Genomic DNA, 25,198 nt, shown 5'->3' on the forward strand with positions numbered 1-25,198 from the left:
CCGCAACTGGAGAAAGCCCTCGCACAGAAACGAAGACCCAACACAGCCAAAAATAAATAAATAAATAAATTTATTAAAAAAAAAAAAAATACTGGTCCTCGTGTCTGTTGGACTTGGGAGGATGGGAGTGGCCCATAGGGTAGGGGCTGAGGCACACCAGCCATAGGCGAGAGGAGACAGTGAAGACGCTGCGTCTGGCTGCTCTACTCCCTGGCTGGTTTGTGACAGGCCAAGCCCCTCATCCCTGGGGGTGAGCCCCGTACTGAGATTGCTTGTTGTCTTCCATGGTACTTTCTTGTCCCAGTACTTCCACTTTCAGAGCTGCTGGTCTTGGGGGCGGGGGACATCTTTGAACCCTCCCTGCCCATCTTACACACCTGCTCAGCCGGGCTTCTCTCATCGCCCCTTCACGTGGGCGATCTCTAGGTTGCTGTCTGAGCCTGGATGGGATTCCCCAGGTGACCTCGTCTGCTGGCCTCCACTAACTCCCGTTAGGCCCGCGAGCTCCTCAGTATCCCCAAACGGATCTTGAGGGTACTGGCGGGTCATGTGATTTCCAGTGCGGGTGGAGGCGCCCAGGAGCAGCCCCTGGAGCACCTGGAGGGGGCGGGGCTCGGGGGCGGTGGGGAGCCGGCGCCCCGCCCCACCCGCCGCGCTGCACTTTCGGCGGGCTCCGCTGGGGGCAGCGTGGAGTTCTGTCCTACAGCCGCGCGCTGTCTGTTCTGGGCTCCTGGCCGGAACCTGGCGCCGGGAACCAGGAAGCTCCCGGCAGCGGGCGCGGGGCGGTCGGGATGGCGGGCCCTGGCTGGGGCCCCCCGCGGCTGGACGGTTTCATTCTCACCGAGCGCCTGGGCAGTGGCACGTACGCCACGGTGTACAAGGCCTACGCCAAGGTGGGTGCGGGGCGCCCCGGGGCTTCTGTGCGAGGCAGGAATCGGGGGCACGAGAACTTCTGAGGGCCTGGCCCCGGTGCCCGCCAGACCCTGAGCAAGCCCAGGCGGGTGCCGGGCCGGGAAACTAGAAAGGGTTAGAGAGGGTGTGAGAGCCGTTAGGGGCCCACGGCCTGCCCTGTCCCAGGCCGACCTTCCGTGGAGGTGGGTGGTGACCGCCACCAATAGGTCTTCAAAACAAACACACATACACACACCCCTGTTGTGTGAAGAGACAGGTGGAGACCTCGATGGAGCCTCGGTGTCCGTGGCTGAAGAACAGGCTCAAAACAGGGGGGATACCTGTGGGCTAGGAGGAGTCTGGGGCAGGGTTCTAGAAAGCTGGACCCACTTAGGAAGGAGAGTGGGCAGTTTAGAACAGTGAATAACATGCTTTAGTTTAGCAGGGGCACTCTAGAATACAATGAAAGGGATTGTGGAGCAGAGAACACCAGGCTGGTGGGGAAGCCGGGATTCCGGAATCCGGCTGCCTCATTGGCCTGAGAAGGGGCAGCTGGGAAGCCTGGATGCTAGTGTGAGTGGGTAGGCCCTGTGAGGGGGAGAGGGCAGAGGGAACCAGAGCCCTTCTGGCCACACATAGTCCCTGGTACCCTCAAGGCAGAGCCCTCAAATCTCCTTTCCCCACAGAAGGATACTCGTGAGGTGGTAGCCATAAAGTGCGTGGCCAAGAAGAGTCTGAACAAGGCATCTGTGGAAAACCTCCTGACAGAGATTGAGATCCTCAAGGGCATTCGACACCGCCACATCGTACAGCTGAAAGACTTCCAGGTGTGGACCTGGGATGGGGCCACCCCTAAAGGGGGCTGGAGAAGAGATACTCTCTTCAAGCCTCCTCTCTGCCTTTAACCACAGTGGGACAGTGACAACATCTACCTCATCATGGAGTTCTGTGCAGGAGGTGACCTGTCTCGCTTCATCCATACCCGCAGGATTCTGCCTGAGAAGGTGGCTCGGGTCTTCATGCAGCAGTTGGGTAAAAGCCTCTGACCCCAGCCTGACACCCCTTCCCATGATCTCTGTCCTCTCACACTACCCCTGCCCCAGACTTAGAGCTCTGACACTCTTAGCAGTCGTCTCCCATCCCAGTTTGGATTTTTAGGGCCCATCCTTCCTATGTGCCCATCCCTGGCTTAAGGATGCTGTGAGAGAGATGGGGAGGAGCCCCATCTGTGGGGACTACAGGCTTCCACATGTGGAATGTAATGCAAAGACCTCATAGAACATACCAAAGACCCAAGTGCTTTGCTAAGGAAGAGAGCAAGGACCTAAAGGGCTGGGACATCTAGGGAAGCTTCTAGGAGGAGGGGAGACTTGTGAAGGGGTACAAGGGAGGAAGGAGGTCACTTGAGGTGGGGGTGGGGAAAATTCTTAGCAGAAGGGGGAGCGTGGTGCTTGTATGTAAAGCATTTGGTAGACTAGCCAGGTCAAAACTGGGGTTGTGCAGGCTTGAAGGGGCAGATATAAGGCTGGGGAGGTGAGAGGGTGTGGGAGATGGGCTTCTCTGACCTGTCTGTCTGCATGGGTCCTACTCCCCAGCTAGTGCCCTGCAGTTCCTGCATGAACGGAACGTCTCTCACCTGGACCTGAAGCCACAGAACATTTTGCTGAGCTCCTTGGAGAAGCCCCACCTTAAACTGGCAGGTGTGAGTCTGGAACAAAAGGCATGGAGGTTTGGAGGGTGGCTCTCATGGAGCCCTCTACTGAGTCATCAAACAGTGACAGACTGGGAGGTCCAGGGATGGGCCCCGTCACCAAAAGGTAGGGCCTTTCTCAGGCTACCCATGCTCTGACTCCAGCAGTGTCATGGATGGGGTCAGGGCTCAGTGTGTGACCACAGTCAGGTTTCAGAGTGTGACCAGGGTTAGTACTTTATCTGCCACCAAGATTGGGGCTCAAAATATGACTCAATCTGTGGTGGCAGTGTTGGAGAGCATGAGGTGGGAAAGCAGTGGTTGTGGCCCCTGATAAAATTTGGAGGAGAACTGACTTGAAACTGGAGGCCAGAGAGGCCCCTTAATCTGAAACTGGAGGCCAGAGAGGCCCATTAACCTGAAACTGGAGGCCAGAGAGGCCCATTAACCTGAAACTGGAAGCCAGAGAGGCCCACTGAGCTCGGTGGGACAGTGACGGAGAGTTCTAACCCCTTAGTGGACCCTTATCCACATCGCTGGTGTGATCAGGGTGGGCTTCCTGGGAAAAAGGTGCTGAGGAGACTGTGCAGGATGGGTAGGATATATGCCCCCACAGAGGTAGGAGTGTGTTCCAGGTTTATAATGAGAGAAACGGCGTGAGCAAAGTAGGAAAGTGAGCAAAGTAGGGATGAATCGTGGTGAGTCTAGGGGGTGGGAGGAGCCCTGCACTGGAGCCCAGGGTGAGGCTGTGAAGGCCAGGGGCAGAAGCAGCTGGAATCTGAGCCCTGCTGCCTGGCCTCTTGCCTCCAGACTTTGGCTTTGCACAGCACATGTCCCCCTGGGATGAGAAACACGTGCTCCGTGGCTCTCCCCTCTACATGGCTCCCGAGATGGTGTGTCAGCGGCAGTACGACGCCCGTGTGGACCTCTGGTCCGTGGGGGTCATCCTGTATGGTGAGAGCGCTGTCCCCTGCCCCCACCTGGAGGCCTGCACTGCAAGGCCTCTCTGGGCCACTCCTGAAGGGTTTTAATGAGAACGCTGACTCTCCTGGTCTGGGGCCGCTCCCCAGGAGTGGGCCAGGCCAGACTTGACCCTATCCCCTCCCAGCCTCCCCTCTGCCTCCCTTCCACAGAAGCCCTCTTCGGGCAGCCCCCCTTTGCCTCCAGGTCGTTCTCGGAGCTGGAAGAGAAGATCCGGAGCAACCGGGTTATTGAGGTAGGTCTAGCAGGGCCTCGGCACCTGCTGCGGGGCGGAGAGAGTCAGGGCCCTGAGGTAGGAGACCTCACTTCCACCTGCACAGACTGGGGTGTGGGCTCCAGGCCACCTTCGTGGAGCTGGGGCACACTCTAGCCTGGAAGTCGGCTCCATTCAGTTACAGGGACCCAGGTCAGCCACAACGGGGAGCAAAGGGACTGCCCCACAGCCCGCTACAGGCCCCCCATGGGGAGAAGGCCAAAGCAGATCTAGGCCCAGCCTTCCCAGAAACATATTCCAGAGAGAGGAAAAGGATCTGGAAACAGGGTTCCATGACGGCTACGGGTTCCAGTGAGGGCGTGGACAGGACCCTGGGGGAGGAGGCTTGGCTCTCACTGACTGCGACATTTTGACCCATCACTGTTCCTCCTGGTCTCACTTTCTCTATCTGTCAAATGTGTATCTCTGGGGCGTCTCAGGATAGGGTGGTCCTGACCGGCACGTGGGGCTGGGGGCCGAGGTGCCGGAGCCCAGTGTGATCTGTACCTCCCCCACCCCCGCAGCTCCCCCTGCGTCCCGCCCTCTCCCAGGAATGCCGGGACCTGCTGCAGCGGCTCCTGGAGCGGGACCCCAGCCGCCGCATCTCCTTCCAGGACTTCTTTGCCCACCCTTGGGTGGACCTGGAGCACATGCCCAGTGGGGAGAGCCTGGCACGAGCAGTGAGCAACCAATGGAAATGGGTGGGCTGAGGGCAGATTGGGGGTTTCATCTACCCCTTTCAGTGGTGACCAGGTGACTTGCCCAGCAGGAGGCAGAGGGTGGGCTCAGGGCATCGCCCCTTGCGGTGAGTATGGGGGGTGGGCATGACTTCTCATCTGTCCGTCCCCCAGACCACCCTGGTGGTGCAGGCTGTGAAGAAGGACCAGGAGGGGGACGCCGCGGCCGCCTTATCTCTCTACTGCAAGGCTCTGGACTTCTTCGTGCCTGCCCTGCACTGTGAGTGCCAGGCCGGGTGCAGCAGGGGTGGGGTCTTCCAGAAGCAGCTCCTCTTCCAGAATTTTGTGGGAGACAAGGCAGAGGGTAAATCTGGAACTTAGTGCTTTGGGGGATTCCAGAGGGTTTGGTGTGGGGCAGGCGTCTCCTCGCTCTAGACTCCTCATATAAACCCGCACTTTCTGCAGATGAAGTGGACACCCACCGGAAGGAGGCAATTAAGGCAAAGGTGAATGAGAGTCCCCTGAGGAAATGGGTGAGGGATCCCAGGGCCTCTGGGGATTGGCTCTTAGAGGAACTTCTCTCCCTGGGAAGGGGGTCAGGCCACCCTCAGTTGACCTCTGACGTTACAGTTTGGGGCGGTCCCTGAGGGAGAACCTGGAGGTGGGTGCTGGCGAGGCAGGCAAGGTGCGAGAGCCCTTCCTCGGCCCCTTGCCCTCCTGCAGGTAGGACAGTACGTGTCCCGGGCTGAGGAGCTCAAGGCCATCGTCTCCTCCTCCAATCGGGCCCTGTTGAGGCAGGGGACCTCTGCCCGAGACCTGCTCAGAGGTAGGCCCCAATCCTGGCTGACCACCAGTTCCCAGCAAGTCCCCTCTAGCCTGAGGGGGAGGCAGGTTGGGGTAGGCATCCTGAGATGAGAAAGCAGGCTGCTCCCCTCACCCTGAGCCTTTGCGCCTCATCCCAGAGATGGCCCGGGACAAGCCGCGCCTCCTAGCTGCCCTGGAAGTGGCTTCAGCTGCCATGGCTAAGGTTTGTAGCCAGTGGGAGGGGTCCGGGCAGGGCAGGGAGGAATCCAAGTCATGCCCCTAAATGACCTGGTGTCCCTGTGGCTGCAGGAGGACGAGGCTGGCAGGGAGCAGGATGCTCTGGCCCTGTACCAGCACGGCCTGGGGGAGCTGCTTCTACTGCTGGCAGGTGAGGCCCCATCACCATACTCCCCTCAGCCCCTGGCTGCCCTGCCCTCACCACGTGCCCTCCCTCTCTCTGCAGCGGAGCCCCCAGGCCGGAGGCGGGAGCTGCTTCACACTGAGGTGCCCACTGGGGTCGGGAGGCTTGGGGGGCTTCCTCTTCCCCGTTTGCCCTGCTCCCATTTGTGGGGACCTCCTTGGGTTCCCTCAGGGTGCTCCAAGTCTGGGAGTTAGACCACACAGACTTGCTAAGTTGGTGGCCCCTCGCACTCCATCAGGGCTTGGGTGCTCAGGTCAGGGCAAGGGGACAGGCAGGATCTGGGAACTCAGCAGCAATCGGGAGGCTTCCTGGAAGAAGGAGCAGATAAGGACTCAGAGGCAGGTTGTTCTAATGAGGCAGAGGGCTCTGGAGAGCATCGGGAGTGAGGAGGAGCTCAATTTGAAGGCCTCTCCTTGCCCCACGTCCATGGGCATGTCTTCCCTTGGCAGGTTCAGAATCTCATGGCTCGAGCTGAATACCTGAAGGAGCAGGTCAAGGTGGGCACATGGGTGCCCACACTGGGGTGAAGCTATATGTGTTCTGTTCCTCTCTGCCTGTGGCTGTCTGTCCCCTGCTCCCCATTGTGTGTCCCCCACTCCCCGCTGTGTATGTCTCCCTCTCGTCTCTGTCTGAAGGCCTCTCCATCACTGTCTCTGCCCTTTATGTTCCGCAGATGAGGGAGTCTCATTGGGAAGCTGAGACCCTGGACAAAGAGGGGCTGTCGGAGTCTGTTCGTAGCTGTGAGTCCTGCCCTGGGGTCTGACCTTCCCCGCAAGGAGGGGTGAGAGCTGGGGCAGCCCTGGATTCTGCCTCTTTTGCCAGAGACCTGAGACTGACGCTCCCCACTTTCCCCTCCACAGCTTGTACTCTGCAGTGACCCTGCAGGATGATTGGACAGGTCACTGGGAATTGGGGACACGCTCGCCCCAGCTGACGCTCCGAATTCTGTGGCCCTCTGCCACCCTGCGGAGCAGGCTTCCTGGATGGGCAACTCTGGGACGCCCCACATCCCAGCATCCCCAGCACCACTTGAAAGATTCTTAACCCCCTACCCACTGTGTGTACTGGGAGCACTGGGGTGGGGAGGACTCTGGGAGAAGAGTGTTTCTTTCACGTGACTTTTGTTATTTGGTGGTTGCTGAGCCCTGAGCCTGTTGATTTCTGTTTTTGCTCTGAGACGAGCAGGGAGCCCTCTGCAGGACACTTGTTCTCTTTCCCCTCCTTGCCAGGAGGCAGCTGTGCCCTGTGCCCACCCCTTTCCTTCCTGGGAGCCTTTATTGCAACTCACCTCCCTCCTTGCACTGGAGCAGGGCACTCCAAGACCCCTCAGGGAGCACCCATCCCACCATACGCACTCAGCCCCGCAGAACTCACCAGTCTTCCTGGGAGCTGACCCCTGCCCACCCTCTCAATATTTTAAGATAATCCTTCATGCATGAAAATAATATCTTTTGTAGAGGTGGGGCAAATTTGAGAAACCCATGCCTTGTTCTTGCCCTGGCCTGGGGGGTACAAGGGGAGGGGTCCTCAGTCATCCCTCCCACCTTCATCCGTCTGTGGGGAATGCCCTTACTGGCCTCAGAGCTGGTCCTGGCCTAGGAGGGGGAGGCATGGGGATTGCCTGGACTGTCGGTCTCCAGGGGATCCAGTGATCCAGGAGACCTGATTCTAGGTCTGACACTGCTGCTACTCCAGTGTGTGACCCCGGGCAAGCTCCTTCCCCTTTCTGGGCCTGGGTCTCCCCATCTCTCCAATGGGACTGCTATTATCTCCTCAACCCCCTACATGGGCTTTCAGGAGAACAAAGTGACTTTAATCTGGAAAGGATATATACGCCTAGAGTTATTTAGGGGTTTCTTTTCTAAAAAGTCAGAGAGGGTGTTAGTGATTTCTAACCCTTCTGCCCTTAAATGCCTCCTTGGGGCAAGAGTTGTCTGCCTTCCCTGTAGGAGGCTGGGTGTAAAGAACGTAACTCATTGTTTTTCTATTAAATTATTTTCTAAACTTGTTCTTCTCTTCTTGACCTGGGAAAAACTGGAGGTAGCCCCTGTTCACAGGCTGGGACTAGAGGAGCCCCAGGAAAAGCTGGGTGACATGAGGGAGGCTGGGGGAGGCCCCAGGGTGGGGGAGTGAGAGCCACATCTGCCTCCTGCCCTTAGCCCCTGGGAGATCCGGGAAAGTCAGGTGGACCAGCCACCAGTCCTCCCACCACCCAGGAGACCAGCACAGGCTTGGGAGCCCAGGCAAGGCCCTTCCTCTCTGCACGTGGAGGAGGGCTCAATGGCAAGAGTGCAGTCCTGTTAACCCTCTGTGCTCTGCACTGTACACTCCCTCACTCCAGCCGCTACCCCCTCTTACCCTGGGCCAGTGAGTGGGCAGTGAGCTAGATCGGGGAAAGGGCATCCTCTAGGGTGTCCTGTGTTCATGCTCAGCTCCCCAGGCCCCCCAAGTTGGGGTGGTTTCCAGCAGCCCTCACCCCAGCCACTGACGGGGTCTTGGCCCGAATGGCACTCAGGAGCATCTCTGGGGACTTAGGGGAAGGGGCGCTCACCCCCTGAACAGCCACCGAGGCTGCTCAGCCTTCCATGCAGACCTTAAAGGGCTGCTGTACAGGGAAGGAAACGTGAGGAGGGACCTACCTGAAGCCTGACTGTTGGGAGGCAGTGTAGAGCAGTGGCCCAGAGGGCAGGAGGCATAGCTAAAATTCTGGCCTTGCTATTTGGCCCTGAAGCTTGGGACCCATTGATTAGCCTGTTTCTCAGTAAAACGAGGATGAAGATAAATGCCCCGTGGGAATGTTAAGGATTAAATGAGTCACCGTACATGAGCCTGGCACACAGAATTCAATAAATGTTATTTTCAGATGGGGAATGGGCTGGACGAAAAAGCCTCAGTGAGTAAAATGAGGGGAAGGAAGGAGGAGAATGAATGGCCCAGCTGGGTGGGTGAATGGAGAAGAATGGGTGGGAGGGAGAGTGGGAATGAGGAGGACAGGGTTTGTGAAAGACTAATTGAATAGAAGGATGATGGGATGAAAGGTTGGCCCCTCAGACCCCAGTTGTTTGTTTGTGATGTCTGCATTGGCTGGCTGGGAACAGGGGCCTGGTATTATGACACATGTGGATGTGGAGAGGAGTGGGCCCCCATGGGGGCACTGGGTACGGGAAAGGCCTGGGAGGCTGAGGCCGGTGGAGGAGGCCCTGGGGAAGGGCCCTTCCCGGGCAAGACATTTAGATGTGTCTAAGCCACCTGCCAAGGAGGGAGGCAGCCCAGCCAGAGGAGGTGGGGCTCCCTAGGGCTTTCTTTGAATGACAGAGGCCTATGGGAAATATGCTAATCTGCTTTTTTAATAATATGTTTTTTCTCCTAGGAGCCAGAGTTGTTTCTGTCTCTCACCTTTAAAACTTTGAAAGTGCCCAAGTAATGTTTGTGATGTATCTATGGTTCTCGACTACCAGTTAGAACTAGGTCTGTAAAAAAAAAAAAAGAAAGAAAGTGCCTAAGGCAGGGGGGCAGGCCCCCTCCACCCGCTGCTGCCCACCACCCCCCCAGCATCTGGGCGCTCACTCTGCCCTGTCCTCCTACCTCCACTAAGTCCCCCAAGCCCAGCCAGCATTGGGCCCTTCTCCCAAGGGACCAACCGTGGGAGAAGAGCAGGGGAAGGAAGCGGGAGGCAGGGAGGCCAGCAGAGCCTGGGGACCCCTCAGCCTGCCCTCCGTGCCCATCTCTGCCTGAGCCCCAGAGCCAGCTCCTGCCCCAGAGCCTCCGCTACCCACCCCCACCCACCCCGATTCCAGGGACGTGCAGACAGGCCAGAGCTGCTTAGGGTTCTCAGGCTGTGAGGAAGGAACCTCCTGCTCCCTAACCCCAGGCCCCAACCAGCCCATTTTGTGAGGGTTCAATGAGTGCTCACCCCCCAGCCTCCCCACGGCCCACATTCCTGCCTCTTTTGCTCTTGGTCCTGCAAACCACTGAGGGGAAAGGGGTCTGTCCAATCCCATTAGGCAGAAGGCCCCGGAGGGTGGAGTGCTGATGTGAGCCTTGCTGCTGACGCTGCCAAGGAGGCCCATGCCCGCCCCCCACACACAGCCTGGGGCCGGGACTTGGTCTCCTCCAGCTCCAGGAAGATCAGGAGGGGTTTTCGTCCAGTGACTACCCCGGGGGGCAGCCTAGGAGCAGCTCAGAGGACCAGACCCCTTCCCCTGGGATGCTCAAGAGAGAAGGCCCAGCGTGACAGCCTGAGCAGCACTGCCCAGCTCCTGGGCCTGCGTCCTTCCCTGCCTCCACCCTCCTAACTCCTCGTCCTCTCTCCTCCACCTGTCCCTCCCCACGTTACCTATCGCACAGGTTTTATGTTCCTTGTTCTTATTTCACAAAGGAGCCCTAACAGAAGCTTTGCCCTTGAAACCAAACCCTCGGATGGCTCTTCCACCTGTAAATCTTGGCTGGCTTCTCCACAGGCTGGTGTCAAGTGGGGGCACCAGGGTCAGCCTGTAGCACCTTGTTCCTCTCCGGCCCCTGGGATGGCCTGCTTGTGGACCCTCCTGGTTGGTCTCCTGGACACCCCCCTACACACACACACACACCAGTGAGCAGGATGAGAGGATGAGATTTGGACTCTTCACTTTTTTTTTAAAGAATGGGTTACCATTTATTGATATGGTCCATCATGTGCCAAGGGCTTTACAAATGGTCACCTTTTGAAACAGGTATTATTATTGCGCAGGGGTGGGGGCTCATAATTTCACAGGGGGGAAAACAGGTTCAAAGAGGGAAAGGGACCTGCTCAAAGTCACACAGCAGTGTCTGGGCTGGAACACAGTTGCCCTGCCTTCTTTTTGTTACACCTTCCATTTCCAAGGTGTGGAGGGGGATATAGGCACAGGTGCCAGAGACAGCTGTGGTTGAGCCTCAGCCCCTCCTACAGTCTCAGGTAGTGACCCAGAGGCCCTGCCTTCCTGAGGTGCCGCCCATCCAGATGGCTGCCACAGCCTCCTCAAAGCCCAGATCTATTTCATCTGGCCACAGGCTGAACCTGGTGCTCCGTCAGTGCGGGGACACCGCCCCAGCCCAGGGCCCTGAGAGGGCAGAGCTTGAATATCTTATCTTATAGGAGCTGGCACTCCTGTGAAGCTGTGGGTGAGGAGGCAGAGGACACCCCTCCAAGGGCAGGGTTAGGGGCCTGTGAAACCCAAGATTCCTGGAGGGCAGTGAGAAGTGGGAGAATAGGCAGGTCATCTGGAATTTTTATTTTTCACTGAGCTGAGAGAGGAAATCCAGCTATGGAATCCAGAGAGAGTTCTACAGGAACAGAACAGAAATTGGCTGGGCCCTGGGCCCAGAGAAGGCCCGGAGCCACCTGGGCTGCTGTTCAGTGCCAGCTTCATCCTTGGCACTCGGCCCCTCACACAGCGTCACTCAGCTTCCAAGAGCCAGAGCCCACAGTGGCAGCCGCTTGAGACTATGGCTGCAGCTGCTGCCCTACCCAACGAGGGGTGTGGGGTTGACTCTCAGGGGCCAGGGAGGCCAAGCTAGAAAGTCTTAGAAATCACCCAGTCCATTCCCATTTTATAGATGATGAAATAAGGCCCAGAAAGGACACTGGGTTTTAAGGAGAGTAAATGTGGAGACTTGAACTCAGGCCTCCTGACTGCTGAGGGTGTCTGCCTCAAGCCCCTCTCTAAGCGCATCTGAATGTCGGTGTCTAGAGGAGCTAGGCACCCAGGGGAGCTGGCCTGTGTTTGTGTTTGCGTGTGCCAGGATGCATCTGCGGCATATCCCTCTGCACATGCCAGGGTCTCTGTGTCCCTCTGTGTGTCCCTCTATGTGTGCTTCTATGTTCAGGAACTTGGGGCCATGGCCAGAGAGGGTCGGGCCTATTCTTACAATCTTGGGAGGCCTTCCCAGGCTGAGTAGGGAGGGTGGGTCCTGAGGGGTAGGGTGAGGAATGGGGACTTTGCTCCCAGTGGAGAGGGAGAAAGCAGAAGGCAGATTGGAGCCATGGATGAGAAGGGTCCTGGGGCTGGCCTGGGGCAGGGAAACAAAGCCAAGATGGGATATGGGTCCCTGGAATTTGAGGCATGCTGTTAGCACTTATGTGGGGCCAGCCCTCTGGTCACCCCAGTGGGCAACCCCAGAGGAAGTAGTCACATGATGTGGCACTTCTCAGCTGATTGCTTGAGGTCCCCCAATGTGGTCTGGGCCTTGTCCTTAAGTGAGCCAAGGTCCAAGCCAGGGAGACTGGCCAGCTGCCCAAGGACCGAGGCCCTTTCCTCCTCCTCCTCTGTGTCCTCCTCAATCATTTTGGCCAGCTCCCGGGGCAGCTCCACGTCTCCACCTGCCATCTGGATCTGGCTCTCATCTGTCTCGTTCTGAAGGGAAGAGGAGAAGGGGTGGGGTGGGGTTGGAGGTCTGTGAGAACCCAGAGTTGAGTGGCAGGGAGGAGGCCTGGACTGGGTTCCAGGCCCCAAGATTCTGGAGCCTCATGTTCCAGTGAGCTCAGTCCCCCTTCCCCATCCCAGGATCAAGCTTTTGACGCTTGGATGTGGAGACCTTGCACTTTTACACCACCTTACTTCACTCTGAGATGCTGAAGGTAAGACACTAGCATAGTGAGTAATGACAACATGAAAATCCTTCAGAGTCAGACTGAGTCAGCTAAGTCATGTGTTGACTATCATTAACTACACTGAAGGATGTTACCAATCACAGTGATGGGTTCCATTCACCAAACACCTATCCTGTGGCTGACACTGAGCTGAGTGCTTTTAATTCTCACAACAACCTTGTGAGGTAGGTATTGTTTGCTCCATTTTACAAAAAAGGAAATTGAGGCTCAGATAACTTAAGTAACTTGCCCAAGGTCACACCACTAGGAAGTGAGGGAGCTAGATTTAAACCTATGTCCCTGATTCCAACATCTGTGCTCTCCTTGCACAGCACCTGCCTACTGATTGTCATTGCACTTCGCTGTCCCTTTGGGGGCCCTGGGGCTTTCCACTTTATGTCCTACTCAGTTACAGCCAAGTCTTCTCTCTCCTACTTGACTCAGTGTTCCCCGATGGCAGAGTTGTGTCTCTTATATGCTTAGTGCGAGCATTGGAGGAATGACTCCATTCCTAGCTGAGTTTAACTCTCCCTTAGAGAGATGTTCGAAAGACTAGTGTGCTGTGGGGAGTCAGAGGCAGCCAGGGGCTCAGTAAACATTTGTTGAGTGAGTGAATGTGACATTCACATATCTGATCTTCCAATTCAAGTGCAAGATCAAGGTCAGGTGTACCGTAGCCTGTGCTTCTGTTTCTCTTCAGAGTCTAGCACAATTCTGGGCACTGGGAGTGGCTTGTGCCTCAGTTCCCTCCTTAGGCAACAGGAGTAGAACACTTATATGGTCATCTGATGCTGCAGTACCTAGGGGAGACATCCTCCTGGCCGCTTGGCCAACCAAAGGGGTTCCTTTGCTCTCTGCAGACAGACTTCATACTCCGGAAGGCAGCCAGGGGTCCGGGAGCAAGTGCAGGCTCAGCAGGCAGAGGCTTGATCTCTGATCCTAGTTACATCGCTCGCTGGCTGTACAGCCTTAGCCAAGTCCCTTAATCTCTCTGAGCCTCAGTTTCCTTATTTGTAGATGTGGGTAGTAGCTAACTGGCAGAGTTACTGAGGGGTTAGGTAAGGGTGTGAAGGTCAAGTGCCTGGCCCACAGAAGGTGCTGCCTTCTTTCCACCCACCTCCCTCCCTGGGTTTTCAGAAGCCCCAAGAGATTTTACCTGTGGTAAAATCTACTGCCTTCCAACTCTCCATCTGCCTAGGCCTGACTCTGGGTTGGGTGAGTGGGCGTTAGAGGAGAGAAGGGGCCTGGACTGGCTCCAGAAACACAAACCTATCAGTCTCCCGAGGACTGGACTACCCCTCAGCGCCAAGCCCTGGCCCTTGGTGGGCTCCAGTTAACGGTGAATGAATGAACGAGTGAGAGAACCCATGATTTAATCAAACACTCCCTGAGAGCTGCGGCGCCGGGAGCGGGGCAAAGGAGTCCGGAGCCCAGAGCTCAGGGGTCCCGGTGGTGCCTTACAGCCCGGGCTCCTAAGCTTACCTTGGGCAGCCGGTATTTGTCTCGGAAGTGGCTCCGCAGCGTGGCCCGCTCTGCCTTCCTCTGCGTGAACTGCGCGTCCCGCTCCATCCTGTGGGGGCACCGGGGGCGGAATCACTGCCCGGGCTGAGAAAATGGGCGGGGTCTGCGAGGAAGGGGTGGGAAGGGTCTCTGGGTCCTGGGCGCAGTTTGCATCCCTCCTGCCCGTGGGCCTGTATGTAGGGTGCTCAGCGCTCTGACCAGCCGGGATTAATCTTTACTGCCTCTGCCAGCTATCACAGAGCCCTTTATCGCCTCCGTACCCGTCGCTGGACGGGAGCTAGCGGGGCGGGGGTGTCTGGCTGTCTGTCTCTGCGGACCCTAACATATGTCCCTCGCAGTCTCCGACTTGCTCTTTTCCTTTCCTGACAGGTTGTGTCGTGTGGGGCAAAGTATTCGGGACAGACATGGGTTCGCGTCCTGGATCCACTACCACTTTATGTCTTTAAGTCACTTACCTTCCTCTTTTGTAAAATGGGGATAAGACTTTGCAACTCACAAAACTGTTATCACGATTAAGTGAAATAATAGCTAACATTTAATGATTTGCCATGTTCCAGGCGCTCCGCTAAGCAGTTTATGTGCATTAAGTAATTTAACCCTCATAAGTATATAAGGCATGTTTTATTACCATTGCCATTTTACAGAAGAAGAGACCGAGGCACAGAAAGGTTAAGTAACTTGCCTAGGGTCACCCAGATAAAAAGAAGCGAAGCCAGGATCTGACCCAAACAGCCTAGCTGTGGAGTTCAGCCCCTAACGCCACTCCAGCTCCCTCTCTGTCCCAGCGTCGTCCTCACACAAGTAGCCTCAATTACCTATGAGTGACCCCATCTCAGGATCTGTCTCCATGACTGATTCCGCCTCAGCTGCACCGCTTTTCTCAGAGCCTCAGGCTCAGAAGAGCTCCAGTTGGAAGACACAGACGGCTGGGACCAGATCGGATTAAGGGATTACTTGTTTCGTCAGAAATGCACGTGCCCTCACCTTGTCCCAGGCCCCTATCTCCCCTTCCCCCACTCCCTCTGGGCCCGAATGTGGAGCGGGGTTCTGGGTTTGAGATGGGATGGCTCTGGGGGCAGCCTAGAGGGCGCATCCCTGCCTCTCACCTCGTCTAGAAAAGTAGGGGAGGGGCTCGGGGTCTGAGACTGCCCTAAGGGTGGGCCGGGCGGCCCTTGGGGGGTGGGGAGGGCTGCTGGAGCCAGGAAGGGATCCCACTCACTTCTCTTCCACCAGTTGCTTCTGGTACTCCTCATACTCCTCTCGGCTCATGCCCTGCGCTTCGGCGGCCGACTTGTCCCCGTCCCCCTTGTCCTCGCCGCCCCCCAGGCTCCCAGTGAGGTTCTTCAGCTGGCCGCCCACCATGGTCTTCACCATGAACGCCATGGTCTTCGCTGGCCCGGGCACCGGGCGCCGGGTACCACGCGGCGGGCACCCAGGCACGTCCGCGCCTACTTCAGCACTAGGTCTTACGGACAGCTCCTGCCTGCGGCAGGAGCCCCGCGCTCTGCACCGCCCACCGCCCGCCCCTGTCCGGGCCCGCCTCCACCTCCCCAAACCCCTCCTCACAGGGGGCGGGGGGCATGCACGGGGCTGAGGAGGCTGGACCACGTGCCCGCTTCTCACTCCCGCCTCCCCCACGTGCCTCCTTCAATGCCAAGCTCATCTGGGCACTGCTGCCAACGGATTGGGGCCGGCCGCGAGGGGTTCGGGGAGGGGGGGTCGCTCCCCAGGGGAACGAGCTGTGCTGTTATGCGCCCAGTACACTGCTCCCTATTCTCCCCCCCACTTCCTCCTCCCCCGGGTAGCCAGGATTTCAGCTGGGAATGCGAGTAGCCCTGGGCCCTCCCCAACCTTCTTTCCAACCCGCTGCCCCAGCAGCTGCCCAGAGAGCTTGACACTGGGAAAGGGAGGGAGATCAGAGAGCAGGGAATCCCAATTATGGCTCCATGGGTTGCCTCTCAGAGTTCTGGGTCACGCGCCTGCCCTGCTGACCCCTGGAGCTACAGGGAGCAGCGAGAGAGAGTTGTTCATGGTGATGCTGCCTGGGCTGGACCAGGAAGGGCACCTGGAGGCACCACTCCTTGTTCTGGCTGAATTTGGGGACAGAATTATACACAGCTGTGACTCCATCTCCCACCATAGCCCAGGGTTCAAGGCCTGTGGGGTATCTGTATCTGGTCTTTTGTCAGTCAAGCCAGTCCTTGGCCTCCTTGCCTGCTTGGAGCCCACTCTCAGCTACCATCTAGAAGAGGTTGCCTTCAGAGAGGTTAAGGTGAAGCTGGACGGTAAATGAACATATCAAAGCATGAGGAGAGGGAAATCACCTTTAATAAGGTTGGAGCTCCCCAAAAGCTAAGGTGTGGGTAAAAGCTGGGTACCCAGAGGCAGAGGACACTGGCCAAGCTCTCCACCTCCCAGACATAGAGTGACTTCCTAGTGATGAGAAGTGGACATTTCTTCAGGGCGTTGAGGTAGGTCGCCCATGTATGCTGGGGGAGAGGGGCTGCCTCCTCAGAGCCCCCAGGGTCCTAGGGACTTGTGGTGCAGGACTCAAAGGAAGGCTGCCTGTGGACAAATCGTCCTGAAGGTTCTTGTCCAGCTCCTGCCTGTTGCCAGGGAGAGAAGAAGTCTACTTGGTCTTCTCCCTTCTGGGCTCTTGAGACCAGGCTCCTTATATTTACTACACCCACCTCCCTACACTCACTGTACCATAGCACCCCCTGCTCTGGGGCCTTCTATGGCTCCCTTGGGCCTGCTCCATCAGTACCACACTTTCCTCCTGGCATTCAAGGTCTGTCCAGGTGGTTCCAGCCTTATGGCCACCATTGCAATCATATATAACACATAAGCCCGTCATCATTTCCACCTCATACCTTTGCTGTTCTCCACATCTGCAGGCCATCCCCTCTCCCACTGTGTTTTTAAAACTCAGCACACTTCACTCCTCCTCCAGGACCATCCCAGCGCACACTGATTCTTCTTGCCTTGAAATACCACCAACAAGGACTGTCTCGTTTCTAAGCTCCATAGCACACCTTACATCTCTAAGTGTTTCATTCATTTACAAACACTCCTTAAGCAGAAACAGTGACCTCCCCCCAACCTTTTAAATTCTCTTTGCCCAGTTTCACAAACTGGTCCCACCCTTTGCTCTACAGTATTGAACTTGCCACTTTTTCTCCAAAATATATATTTTTTCATGCTTCCATGCCTTTTCTCATGCTGTTTCCTCTATATCAATGCCTTTACTTATCTTGTCAGGCTGGAAAACTCCTGGTGGCCTTGATGACCCATATCAAATGTCCCTTCCAGGTGATTCCCTGATCTCCCCAAGCTGGCTCAAGTACTTTTTCCTGCGCTCTTAACGCCCCTGAGCTTCCTGCCATCATGGCATTGACCACAAAGGATGTGACTGTCAGTTACTTGTCAATTTCTCACATTAGAGAGTGAGTTCTGTGAGGGTAGGACCTAGATGGGACCAGCAGATGAGCAGATAGTCAGTAGTCTCTATTGAAAAAATGGGTCCTAACTTGGGCGCTGCTCCTTGCCAGCTGGTGGACCATGCAGGTCCCCCGCTGGGCCTCAGTATCCCCTCTCTCAAATTGAATGGCTATGGCCCAGACCCAAGAGATGCTAGGTAGGTGTGGGGAGTCCTGCCATGGGAAGGCCCACCTGAAGTGTACATAGCAGAAGAAGCCTGCAGTCTGGATGAGGAGGAAGAACAGGAAGATGCCAGGCTGCAGGCACGAGGAAACCCCTGGGGGCCGACCAGGTGGGCAGGAGTCCTTGGCTGCCGCTTTCTGAAAGGAGATGTTCTAAGATCCTGGATCAGCTTCTTACCCAGAAGGAGGGAGGGGACCTAGAATCTGGGCCACTGTTGGCTTTGTTCCCCTCTCCCAGTGTTGGGGTACCCTGACTCTCATCCAGGGAACTTGGAGAGAGGGCAGAGTACAAAGCTGCCTCCCCACCCCAGGTCCCATGGCTCCATCTGTGGGAACAGCTGGGAGGGCCTGGGGCCTGGGATCTCCAGGGGGCCGAAGTCTCTAGAGATAAGCAAGAGAGAGAAGTAGAGAGCAAAAGACAGCGTGATGGAGAGGGCAAGGAAAAGAGCAAGATGGGGCGGGGCACAAGGAAGAGTGGACTTCACCACGAAGCTTTGAATGATCTTGGGCACAGCCCATTCCCATTTATCTTCTGGTCATTGTGGGAGTTGGGCCAAGTGGTCTCCAGGGCTCTGCTGGTTCTGAGGTCTGTGGGACTCTCCAGAGAGCAGAGAAGGCAGAGAGAAGATGAGATCCATGTGCCTGCATGCCTGTGTGCATGCACACACAGACACAGACACAGGTGTGCCTGACAGGAGTCCCAGGAGGGGAGGGCAAAGGCAGGAGGGGCCTGGGGCTGCAGAAGTGCTGGAAGAAGGGGGCTGAGCCCCACGGTCCCCCCTTCCTTGCCCCTCACCACTGGACCCCGCAGGTCCTTCTGCAGAAGGCTCAGGATCTGGGCCAGCTCTAAGAAATGATGCTTGGTGCCCACAGGCAGATAGAAGACCTGGGCTCTTGAGGCCATGTGAGCAGCTGCATCCCTGGAGGGTGGAAACCAAGGGAAAGAGCTCATTATCCCCTCTGATTGCACCCAAACTGCCTAACCATTTCTCATAATCCCCAAAGGCAGCACCTGGGTGAGGAACAGGCACCATTCATACGGCTCCTTTTGGGGACTGGTCTTTTTACCCCAGAGCTTCTCCTCAAGACAGCTTTAGCTCAGAGAAGCATCTCCCTAAAGCTGTCTGTCTCAACCCCAGGCTCCCTGGGCTCTGCCATCAGTCTCTGGCCCCCAGGGATTTAGATCCTCTTCCTCATCCCATCTTCCCTCCTCCAGGCATCTAGATGTAGGGAGGAGGGCTGGGGTTGGGTGCAGCCACAGCATACAACCTGAAGCCATCCTTCTCCCATGGCATCAAGGTGACCCCCCGCACCCAGGGCTCCATGGGTAACTCCAGAGGCCTGGCCTAGAGAGGGATGCTGGGAGGCCAGAGGAGGGTAAAATGAAGTCATGGACTGCCCACCCCAAAACTGGGCCTGATTTTGCTTGGGCTCCCTCCAAGAACCCCATCAAAATGTTCCCTGCTGGGACTTCCCTGGCAGTCCAGCGGTTAAGACTCCGCGCTGCCAATGCAAGGGGTGCAGGTTCGATCCCGCATGCCCCGTGGAGGAGCCAAAAAAAAAGTTCCCTCCTTCCAGAAGCTATCACTGAAGGAAGGCTCAAATTTACTAACGATCCCTGGGGTGAGAATGTCTCAGGGAGTTGTGCTTAAACTAGGAGTTTCAAAATTTTAACTTGATTCAGTTAATTTCAGGTCAGTTCAACAAACCTAACTCGGCCCCTAGCCCCTTGCTATGCTCCAGACTTTGTGCTGGGTGCTCAGGAAATGATGAAAGGAATAGAGGACTAATGGGGGGGTCTTCAGGCAGAGAAGCCAAGTTGGTGGATGGGGACTTCTCCTCCTTCTCCCCCAGGATCCTCATCTCCCTGTGCCCTTACCTCATCTCTTGCAGGCCTTGGAGCAGAGTCCACTGTCCACGGAGTAGGGCACTGACCTTAGCTGAGTCCTGCAGGAGTGCCAGCCTCTTCTCTATGGCCCAGGGCACAGCCCCTCTCTTCTCAGAGTTCACCTTCCCCAGGGGTTTGCAGCCCTCTTCCTTCTACATGCCTTACCCCATTACCTGGACCCTCCTCATTTGGGATACGTTAGGTTTATCTGACCCTCTCCACCTGGGCTTCTGACTCCCCCCTCCTCTCAAAGCCTCTCCTTGAGGATGGTGGTTTCCCCCTTGACAGTGGCCAATTGGGAGCTTTCTCAAAGTCCCTCCCCTTTCCAGAAGTGGTGCTGCCCCCAAAGGAGGCCAGTCCTCTCCTCCCCACTTCCCCCAGGGCACAGTCAACTCCCGGTGCTTGGGCCGTTGTCTTGACGAGTGACCTGGAGAGTTGGCCACCTCTCCCAGGGGTGGGTAGAACCTGGCAGGGGGAGTCCTGGGTCTGGCAGTAGGATCAGGGAGACCTGGCCTTGGAGTGTGGCCTCCCTCCCCTCTGCCCCACTCCAGCAGCCCAGCCTCAGCTGCTCTGTCCTGAGGACATGATTCAAACCTCGAGCTGCCAGAGCCCAGCAAAGCTCACAGGAGCCGCTGGCCTCTTCTGCCCAGCATCTAACATCTTGACTGAGCTCAGCTGTCAGGCCCCAGGCTGGGTCTGCCATGGGACATGACTCCCCAGGGGAGAAGCCAGGATGGCAGTGGAGGGGAAACGAGGATTCTGGTGCCTCTGAGCATTAAGCAAGCGTATGTGAATCAAATCACACGTGGAGCTACATGCAGATAAACACCCGGTCTATTTCTGTCACTTGTCTGGAGACCCACATCTAAATACGTGGCAACTCATTTCCCCAGCCCCAGCCGTGGGGCTCTGTGAGCCTTCTCTTGTGCAGAGCCGCCCTCCTGCCCATTCCCCTGCCTGGCAGGTCCACCCCATCCTGCGACCTGCAGCATTTCACCCCTGCCCTCCTTTCCCTCCAGACCTTGGGGGAGACTAGTTCCCAAGTACGGTGCTTGCTCCTCTTTCTGGACAGAGGGAGCCCACTGGTGCCATCAGACCCAGTGCCTATGGGGCTCGGCTTCTCCAGGCCTGCAGGCAGACCCTTGGATGCCTGAGGGGCCACTCACCCAGGCTCCCTCCGGCCTGGCCTGGCCTGGGGACACCAGCTGCTTCTTCCATTGCCTCTCAGCCTGTGCCAAGTGCTTGGAGAGACCCTGGAGAGCCTGCAGAATCTGGCTGTGTCTGTGCAGTGTCTCCTCCAGGTCAAAGCTTCTTTCCCCTGGGGATTGGGGCAGAGCTGGGACAGTCAGCCGGCAGCTGGGGTGGGGCAACAGATCCTATCTTTCGAAGGCTTCTTGGAGGGCCAGAAAGGTGTGGCTTCTGCCTCCAAGACTCCCTGGAAAGAGGTGTCTGGGTGGTGGGGCAGGGACAGGACACATCACCTGGGCCCCAGAGCCTGCTTACATATGGCATCCTCAGGCCTCCATGTCCTCACTGGTTAAAGGACTCCTGGTTCGAAGGGAAGAGGATCCTGTGACCCTCAATCGGGGCCATGCCCCACCTGCCCGTTCCCTGGGTCCCTACCCTCTTCCTGGACTTCACAGTTCGGCTTTGGAATCATGTCCTCCTTGGTGCCCAGGGCCAGCCTTGCCCGCAGCCCTTCCAGCTGCCTCGCCAGGCGAAGCTGCTCTGTCTCCAGGAAGGGCTGCGGGGGAGGCTGGAGGAAGAAGATGAAAACTTAGGCCCCAAACCCATGGGAGATCTGGGGGCCAGGGAGTCTCCTCACAGGGCCTCCCACAAGCCCAGTCCCCCCTGCCTGACCAAACATTCACCCCAGCATGGGAAGACACCCCTGCCCCGCTGGTTCTCCTCCCCATACAGCTGGTTCTCCTTCCGCCACCAGGCCCAGAACTTTCCAGTCCTCCCAGCCCCACTGCACTGCCGACCCTCACACCCTTCCCTCCTGCTGCAGCCCAGACCCCAGCAGCTCTCTCAGGCCTCAGGCCTTTGTTCATGCCACTCCCTGTGTTCTTTCAAGCTCATCTTTGCCATGCGGTCTTCCCTGCTCTCCTGGCTGGTTAGGACCCCTCTGTGCTCCCATAGCTCCTATAGTCAGGCTGGGAGGTCCTTGAGGACAGACTTGGCCTGGCTCTGGGTCACCTCTGGTCCCCAGCACTGCCTAGCACAAGGCTTGGCCTGAGCAGAGCTCCATGAGCAGGTAGAGATAAGGGTTGGAATGACAGGTCTGGTAGCTGGACATGAGCAGAGCATCCGGAGAGGGGAGGGAACACTGGGCTGCCTCTCCCCCAGCCCTACCCCCAGGGAAGGCCCAGGGCCAGCGCTACCTCTGCACCCGGCTCACGCAGACTGAAGGTCAGGAAGGACAGGACATCATGGTCATCTGGAAAAGGGGCTAGAGAGGGAAGGTAGCTTCCACCCGGCAACTCACTCACTCAGCCCTCTCTCCCCAGCCTCCATTACGTTCCTGGCAGGCAAGAGATCTGTGACTTTGGGCAGCTCTGACCCTTGTCTTGTTCACTGCATGGGAGAGGCGTGAGGATCAGACTAGCAGATGGGTGGCCTGTGAGGGTTGACCCACACACAGAGCCAGAGGGGGACCCCCAGTGAGTGAGAAAACTGGACGGTCCTGACCTAGAGCCGTGACCACAGGCCGAGCAGCACCCTCAGGCCCAGGCCCTGCCGGCAGGAGCCACCACAGGGAGGCCGCCTCCTGCGCATGGCTCTGACCATGTCACTGTCCTCCTCAGAAACCTTCCATGGCTCCCCAGCACCCAGTCTAAAGACCAAAGCCCTGGCATTCCAGGACTCCCACCTCTGGTTGCTCCCTGCTTTCCAGCTGAGTTCCTCCATGGGTTCTCTGTTATATCACATCCCTTTGCTCCATTTCTCTAAACGTCCCTTGCGGCTGTCCCTCTTCCTCTTGCCATGCAGCTCCCAGCTAGGGGCCCTCACCTGCCAGGGTGCTGGTGGCTGCCGAGACCCCAAAGAAACCTCCGGGGGCCAAAAGCAGGGGCCCCACATCGACACAGACCTCATCCGGGTCGCTGGGAGTGAGGTCACTGTTCAAAGACACCTGAGGGGCACAGAGGGCGTGAGCCCCTTGCAGAGGGAGCCCCCTCCTCTCCCCTGACCCCGGCAAGGGGATCGTCCCCGCCTTACTCACTGGCTCCCCTGGCCCGGAAGGCAGGCAGCAGTTTGGTGTCGGAGTGGTGCGCAGGGGCTGGCACACCCGGTCTCACGCCAGCCCTCCCAAGCATGTGCTCAGGGCCAGTTAGGAGTCCGTGTAGGGAGGAGGATCCCTGGGGTGTTGCTCGCATGTGCCAGGGACCCTGTGTGGTGTCACAGGTGTGTCTGCGGGGTCATGGGCCTTCATAAAGCTCCGAGCCCTGTCATCTGCACTCCCTGCCCGGTGGGCCCACAAAAGCAGGAGGGGCGACTCACACGCAGCCTCTGCCCCCAGTAGGTGATCCGTGCTCTGAAGGGGTAAGGTTGGTTCCGGAAGTCCTGGTGGCAGGAGCCCAGCACCCGGCGGGCTCCATCCCTGTGGGCACTTGGAATCCAGCCAGGCCGCACAGGACCCAAGGCCTAACCAGCAGGGGTGGTCCCAGAGGCCGTTCTGCCCAGGCCTGCAGTGCCACCCACCCCCACTGGTGCAGGACCTGTCCTTGCTGCCTAGCTCGAGCCACCCTTGCTGTCTTCTGCTCCCGTAGCAGAAGAGAGGGGAGCGGGAAAGCAGGCCTTGCCTGGCGGAATGCTGGGACTTGACCCTCCCTGGGACTCCTCCCTAGGGGGCAGAGCCTGGACCAACAGTGGGGTTTCCACCCCCAGTCCCCCGGGCCTCGTCCCACGGGCTTCCCTCTGGGTACGGCTTCTCTTGCCTCTCCCTCTGCCAAGCTTGGCCTGCAGCAGGACAGACAACACGAGACTCACCCTAGCAGCCAAGGACAGTGTGACCAGCCTGCCTCCCCCCAGGGGCGGTGCCGCTTGCTCTGGGCGTTAGGAGTGTTGAGCCCGAGCCGTCCTGAGTCTCTCTGGGCTCATGGACACGCAGAAGCTCTCACACCAGAGAGCCTGTCACCACTGCCTTCAGCCAAGAGGGAGGCGGCGCGGGGCAGGGGAAGAGCCAGCTCCAGAGCTGCCGCCGTATCTGCATTCTGAGCCGTGTGACCTGGGGCAAGTTACCTCACCTTTCCAAACGCGAGTTTCCCCACCTTTAAAATGAAGATAATAATTGAGATTCCCTCATAACATTGTTATGAGGGTCAACCAAGTAATGAATGTGAAGCACTTGGCGCTGTGCCTGGCGTACAGTAAGCTCAGGTCATAAACGTTAGCAATTATTCTAATTGTTACGAGCTAAGGGATGTCTGCCGAGAGACACTGACGAACTGGCCCAGCTACTGAGGAGGCAGCCTGGCTGAGGAGGGACGGGCAGCTGCGTCATCTGAGAGAAAAAGACGGTGCAGGCAGGCAGGCAGCTGGTGCGGGAAAGGCGTGGACACTCATGGGCAAGTCTGCCCTCATATCTCAGCTCTGTGCACAGCTGTGTGACCTGGGGCAAATCACTTCCCCTCTCTGGGCCTCAGTGTCCTCACCTGTAACTGGGCACTAATAATCCCCACTTCTCAAGAGTGTCAATGTGAGATGATGTGAGTGAAAACACTGAGCATGGGCCCCACCCCGCATCATTTCTCTGCTCCCACTGCCTGGGGCTGTTGGGTTGAAGGAGTTGAGGACTCAGTGGGCGGTTCCCAGGAACAGCAAGCAAACTCTGGTCCCAGGCCCCGGAGGAGGAGGCACCGCTGGGACCGAGTGGGAGGGAGTCCCAGGGCAGTGCCATCAGCTTAGATGAGAGACCAGAAAGGAGGGCACCGCCCTAGGAGCGGGGCTCCCCGCCAGAGGCCAGGGCAGGGGCATGGTGGGCAGAGCGGGTAACCGCCAAGCCCCTCGCAGCGCAGGAATGGGGTGCAGGGCAGGCCAGGCGGGGCCTTACCCAAGCACCTCGTAGGGGGTGTGCCCATCACTGGCCAGCACACGGATGGCAGGGCTGTTCTGTGTGGGAGGTGACAAGCAGCCTGAGCCACGGGCACAGGGAGGAGGGTGAGGGTGTGGGCGGGACGGCGGGCAGGAGACCATGACTCACCTGGGTATCCTCAGCCGAGGAGTCGAAGAGGATCCCAATGCTGTCCCCCGAGTCCAGCGACCCCAGGACAGAGCCTACTTGGCCCCTGCCCTGGGTGTACCACACGGTCTGCGGGTCCCCAGCTCCTCAGCTCAAGGGTCCCTGCAGGACACTGGAACCCTGGGCTCACCACCAGCCCCCCTGACTCACCCCCTCTGTTGGACCTTGGTGGGGCCACTCACCATGCCCTGGGCTCCCTGGCGCCCCGGCCCCATCACCCTCATCTGCATTTCCACCTCCCAGGCAGAGAAGAGGACAGGGGTCCTGCTCCACACGGCGCCATTCCGGTTCTGCATGGCTGGGGCCAGCCGTACCTCCTCCAGGCCTGGGATGGCATCTGCGGACCAGGGCAGCTCAGGGTCTGGGCCCCACCAGCCCCTGCTCCCCCATCATTCTCTCTCATTGGTCAAGGCTGGGCTCCAGGAGGAGGAAGGAGGTAACATCACAGCCATTAGATAACAGGCTGGCTAGTCCGACACAGGAATCCACCGAAGAAGTGGGACCCCAGCACGGCTGGATGGGCCTTTGCCAAGGGAGGGCAACGGAGGCCAAACCCACACA

General features: G+C 57.9%; 3 protein-coding genes across 6 annotated transcripts; 1 reads left to right on the forward strand and 2 right to left on the reverse strand.

The window, feature by feature from the left end:
• The first annotated feature begins 707 nt into the window (after positions 1-707).
• On the forward strand, positions 708-7,721 carry ULK3 (unc-51 like kinase 3). 4 transcript variants are annotated; one of them, XM_059912763.1, is made up of 16 exons: positions 708-893; positions 1,578-1,718; positions 1,803-1,923; positions 2,487-2,593; positions 3,392-3,535; positions 3,690-3,797; positions 4,340-4,495; positions 4,667-4,772; positions 4,958-4,998; positions 5,216-5,318; positions 5,455-5,519; positions 5,606-5,684; positions 5,760-5,800; positions 6,167-6,214; positions 6,391-6,457; positions 6,578-7,721. In XM_059912763.1, the coding sequence occupies exons 1-16, from the start codon at positions 792-794 to the stop codon at positions 6,592-6,594; spliced, it is 1,446 nt and encodes a 481-aa protein (XP_059768746.1). In that variant the 5' UTR covers positions 708-791; the 3' UTR covers positions 6,595-7,721. The 4 variants fall into 4 exon arrangements, with proteins under 4 accessions (XP_059768746.1, XP_059768748.1, XP_059768745.1 ...); XM_059912765.1 differs by having other exon boundaries at positions 3,732-3,797; XM_059912764.1 differs by having other exon boundaries at positions 709-893; positions 2,487-2,591; positions 3,715-3,797.
• A 4,142-nt stretch (positions 7,722-11,863) lies between these two features.
• CPLX3 (complexin 3) lies at positions 11,864-15,228 on the reverse strand. The gene is made up of 3 exons (XM_059915444.1): positions 15,065-15,228; positions 13,807-13,894; positions 11,864-12,088 (listed from the first exon to the last, which is right to left on the reverse strand). Exons 1-3 carry the CDS (start codon positions 15,226-15,228, stop codon positions 11,864-11,866), a joined length of 477 nt encoding a protein of 158 aa, XP_059771427.1.
• Positions 15,229-16,275: 1,047 nt separating this feature from the next.
• Positions 16,276-24,957, reverse strand: LMAN1L (lectin, mannose binding 1 like). Its single transcript, XM_059915447.1, has 13 exons — positions 24,820-24,957; positions 24,599-24,706; positions 24,449-24,507; positions 22,897-22,996; positions 22,408-22,528; positions 21,780-21,835; positions 21,019-21,151; positions 20,562-20,713; positions 19,816-19,881; positions 19,387-19,454; positions 18,304-18,427; positions 17,518-17,645; positions 16,276-16,451 (listed from the first exon to the last, which is right to left on the reverse strand). The coding sequence occupies exons 1-13, from the start codon at positions 24,931-24,933 to the stop codon at positions 16,304-16,306; spliced, it is 1,377 nt and encodes a 458-aa protein (XP_059771430.1). The 5' UTR covers positions 24,934-24,957; the 3' UTR covers positions 16,276-16,303.
• Between the last annotated feature and the right edge of the window lie 241 nt (positions 24,958-25,198).

The sequence above is a fragment of the Balaenoptera ricei genome, chromosome 2, assembly GCF_028023285.1.
Source record: "Balaenoptera ricei isolate mBalRic1 chromosome 2, mBalRic1.hap2, whole genome shotgun sequence".
NCBI classification, from domain to species: domain Eukaryota; kingdom Metazoa; phylum Chordata; class Mammalia; order Artiodactyla; family Balaenopteridae; genus Balaenoptera; species Balaenoptera ricei.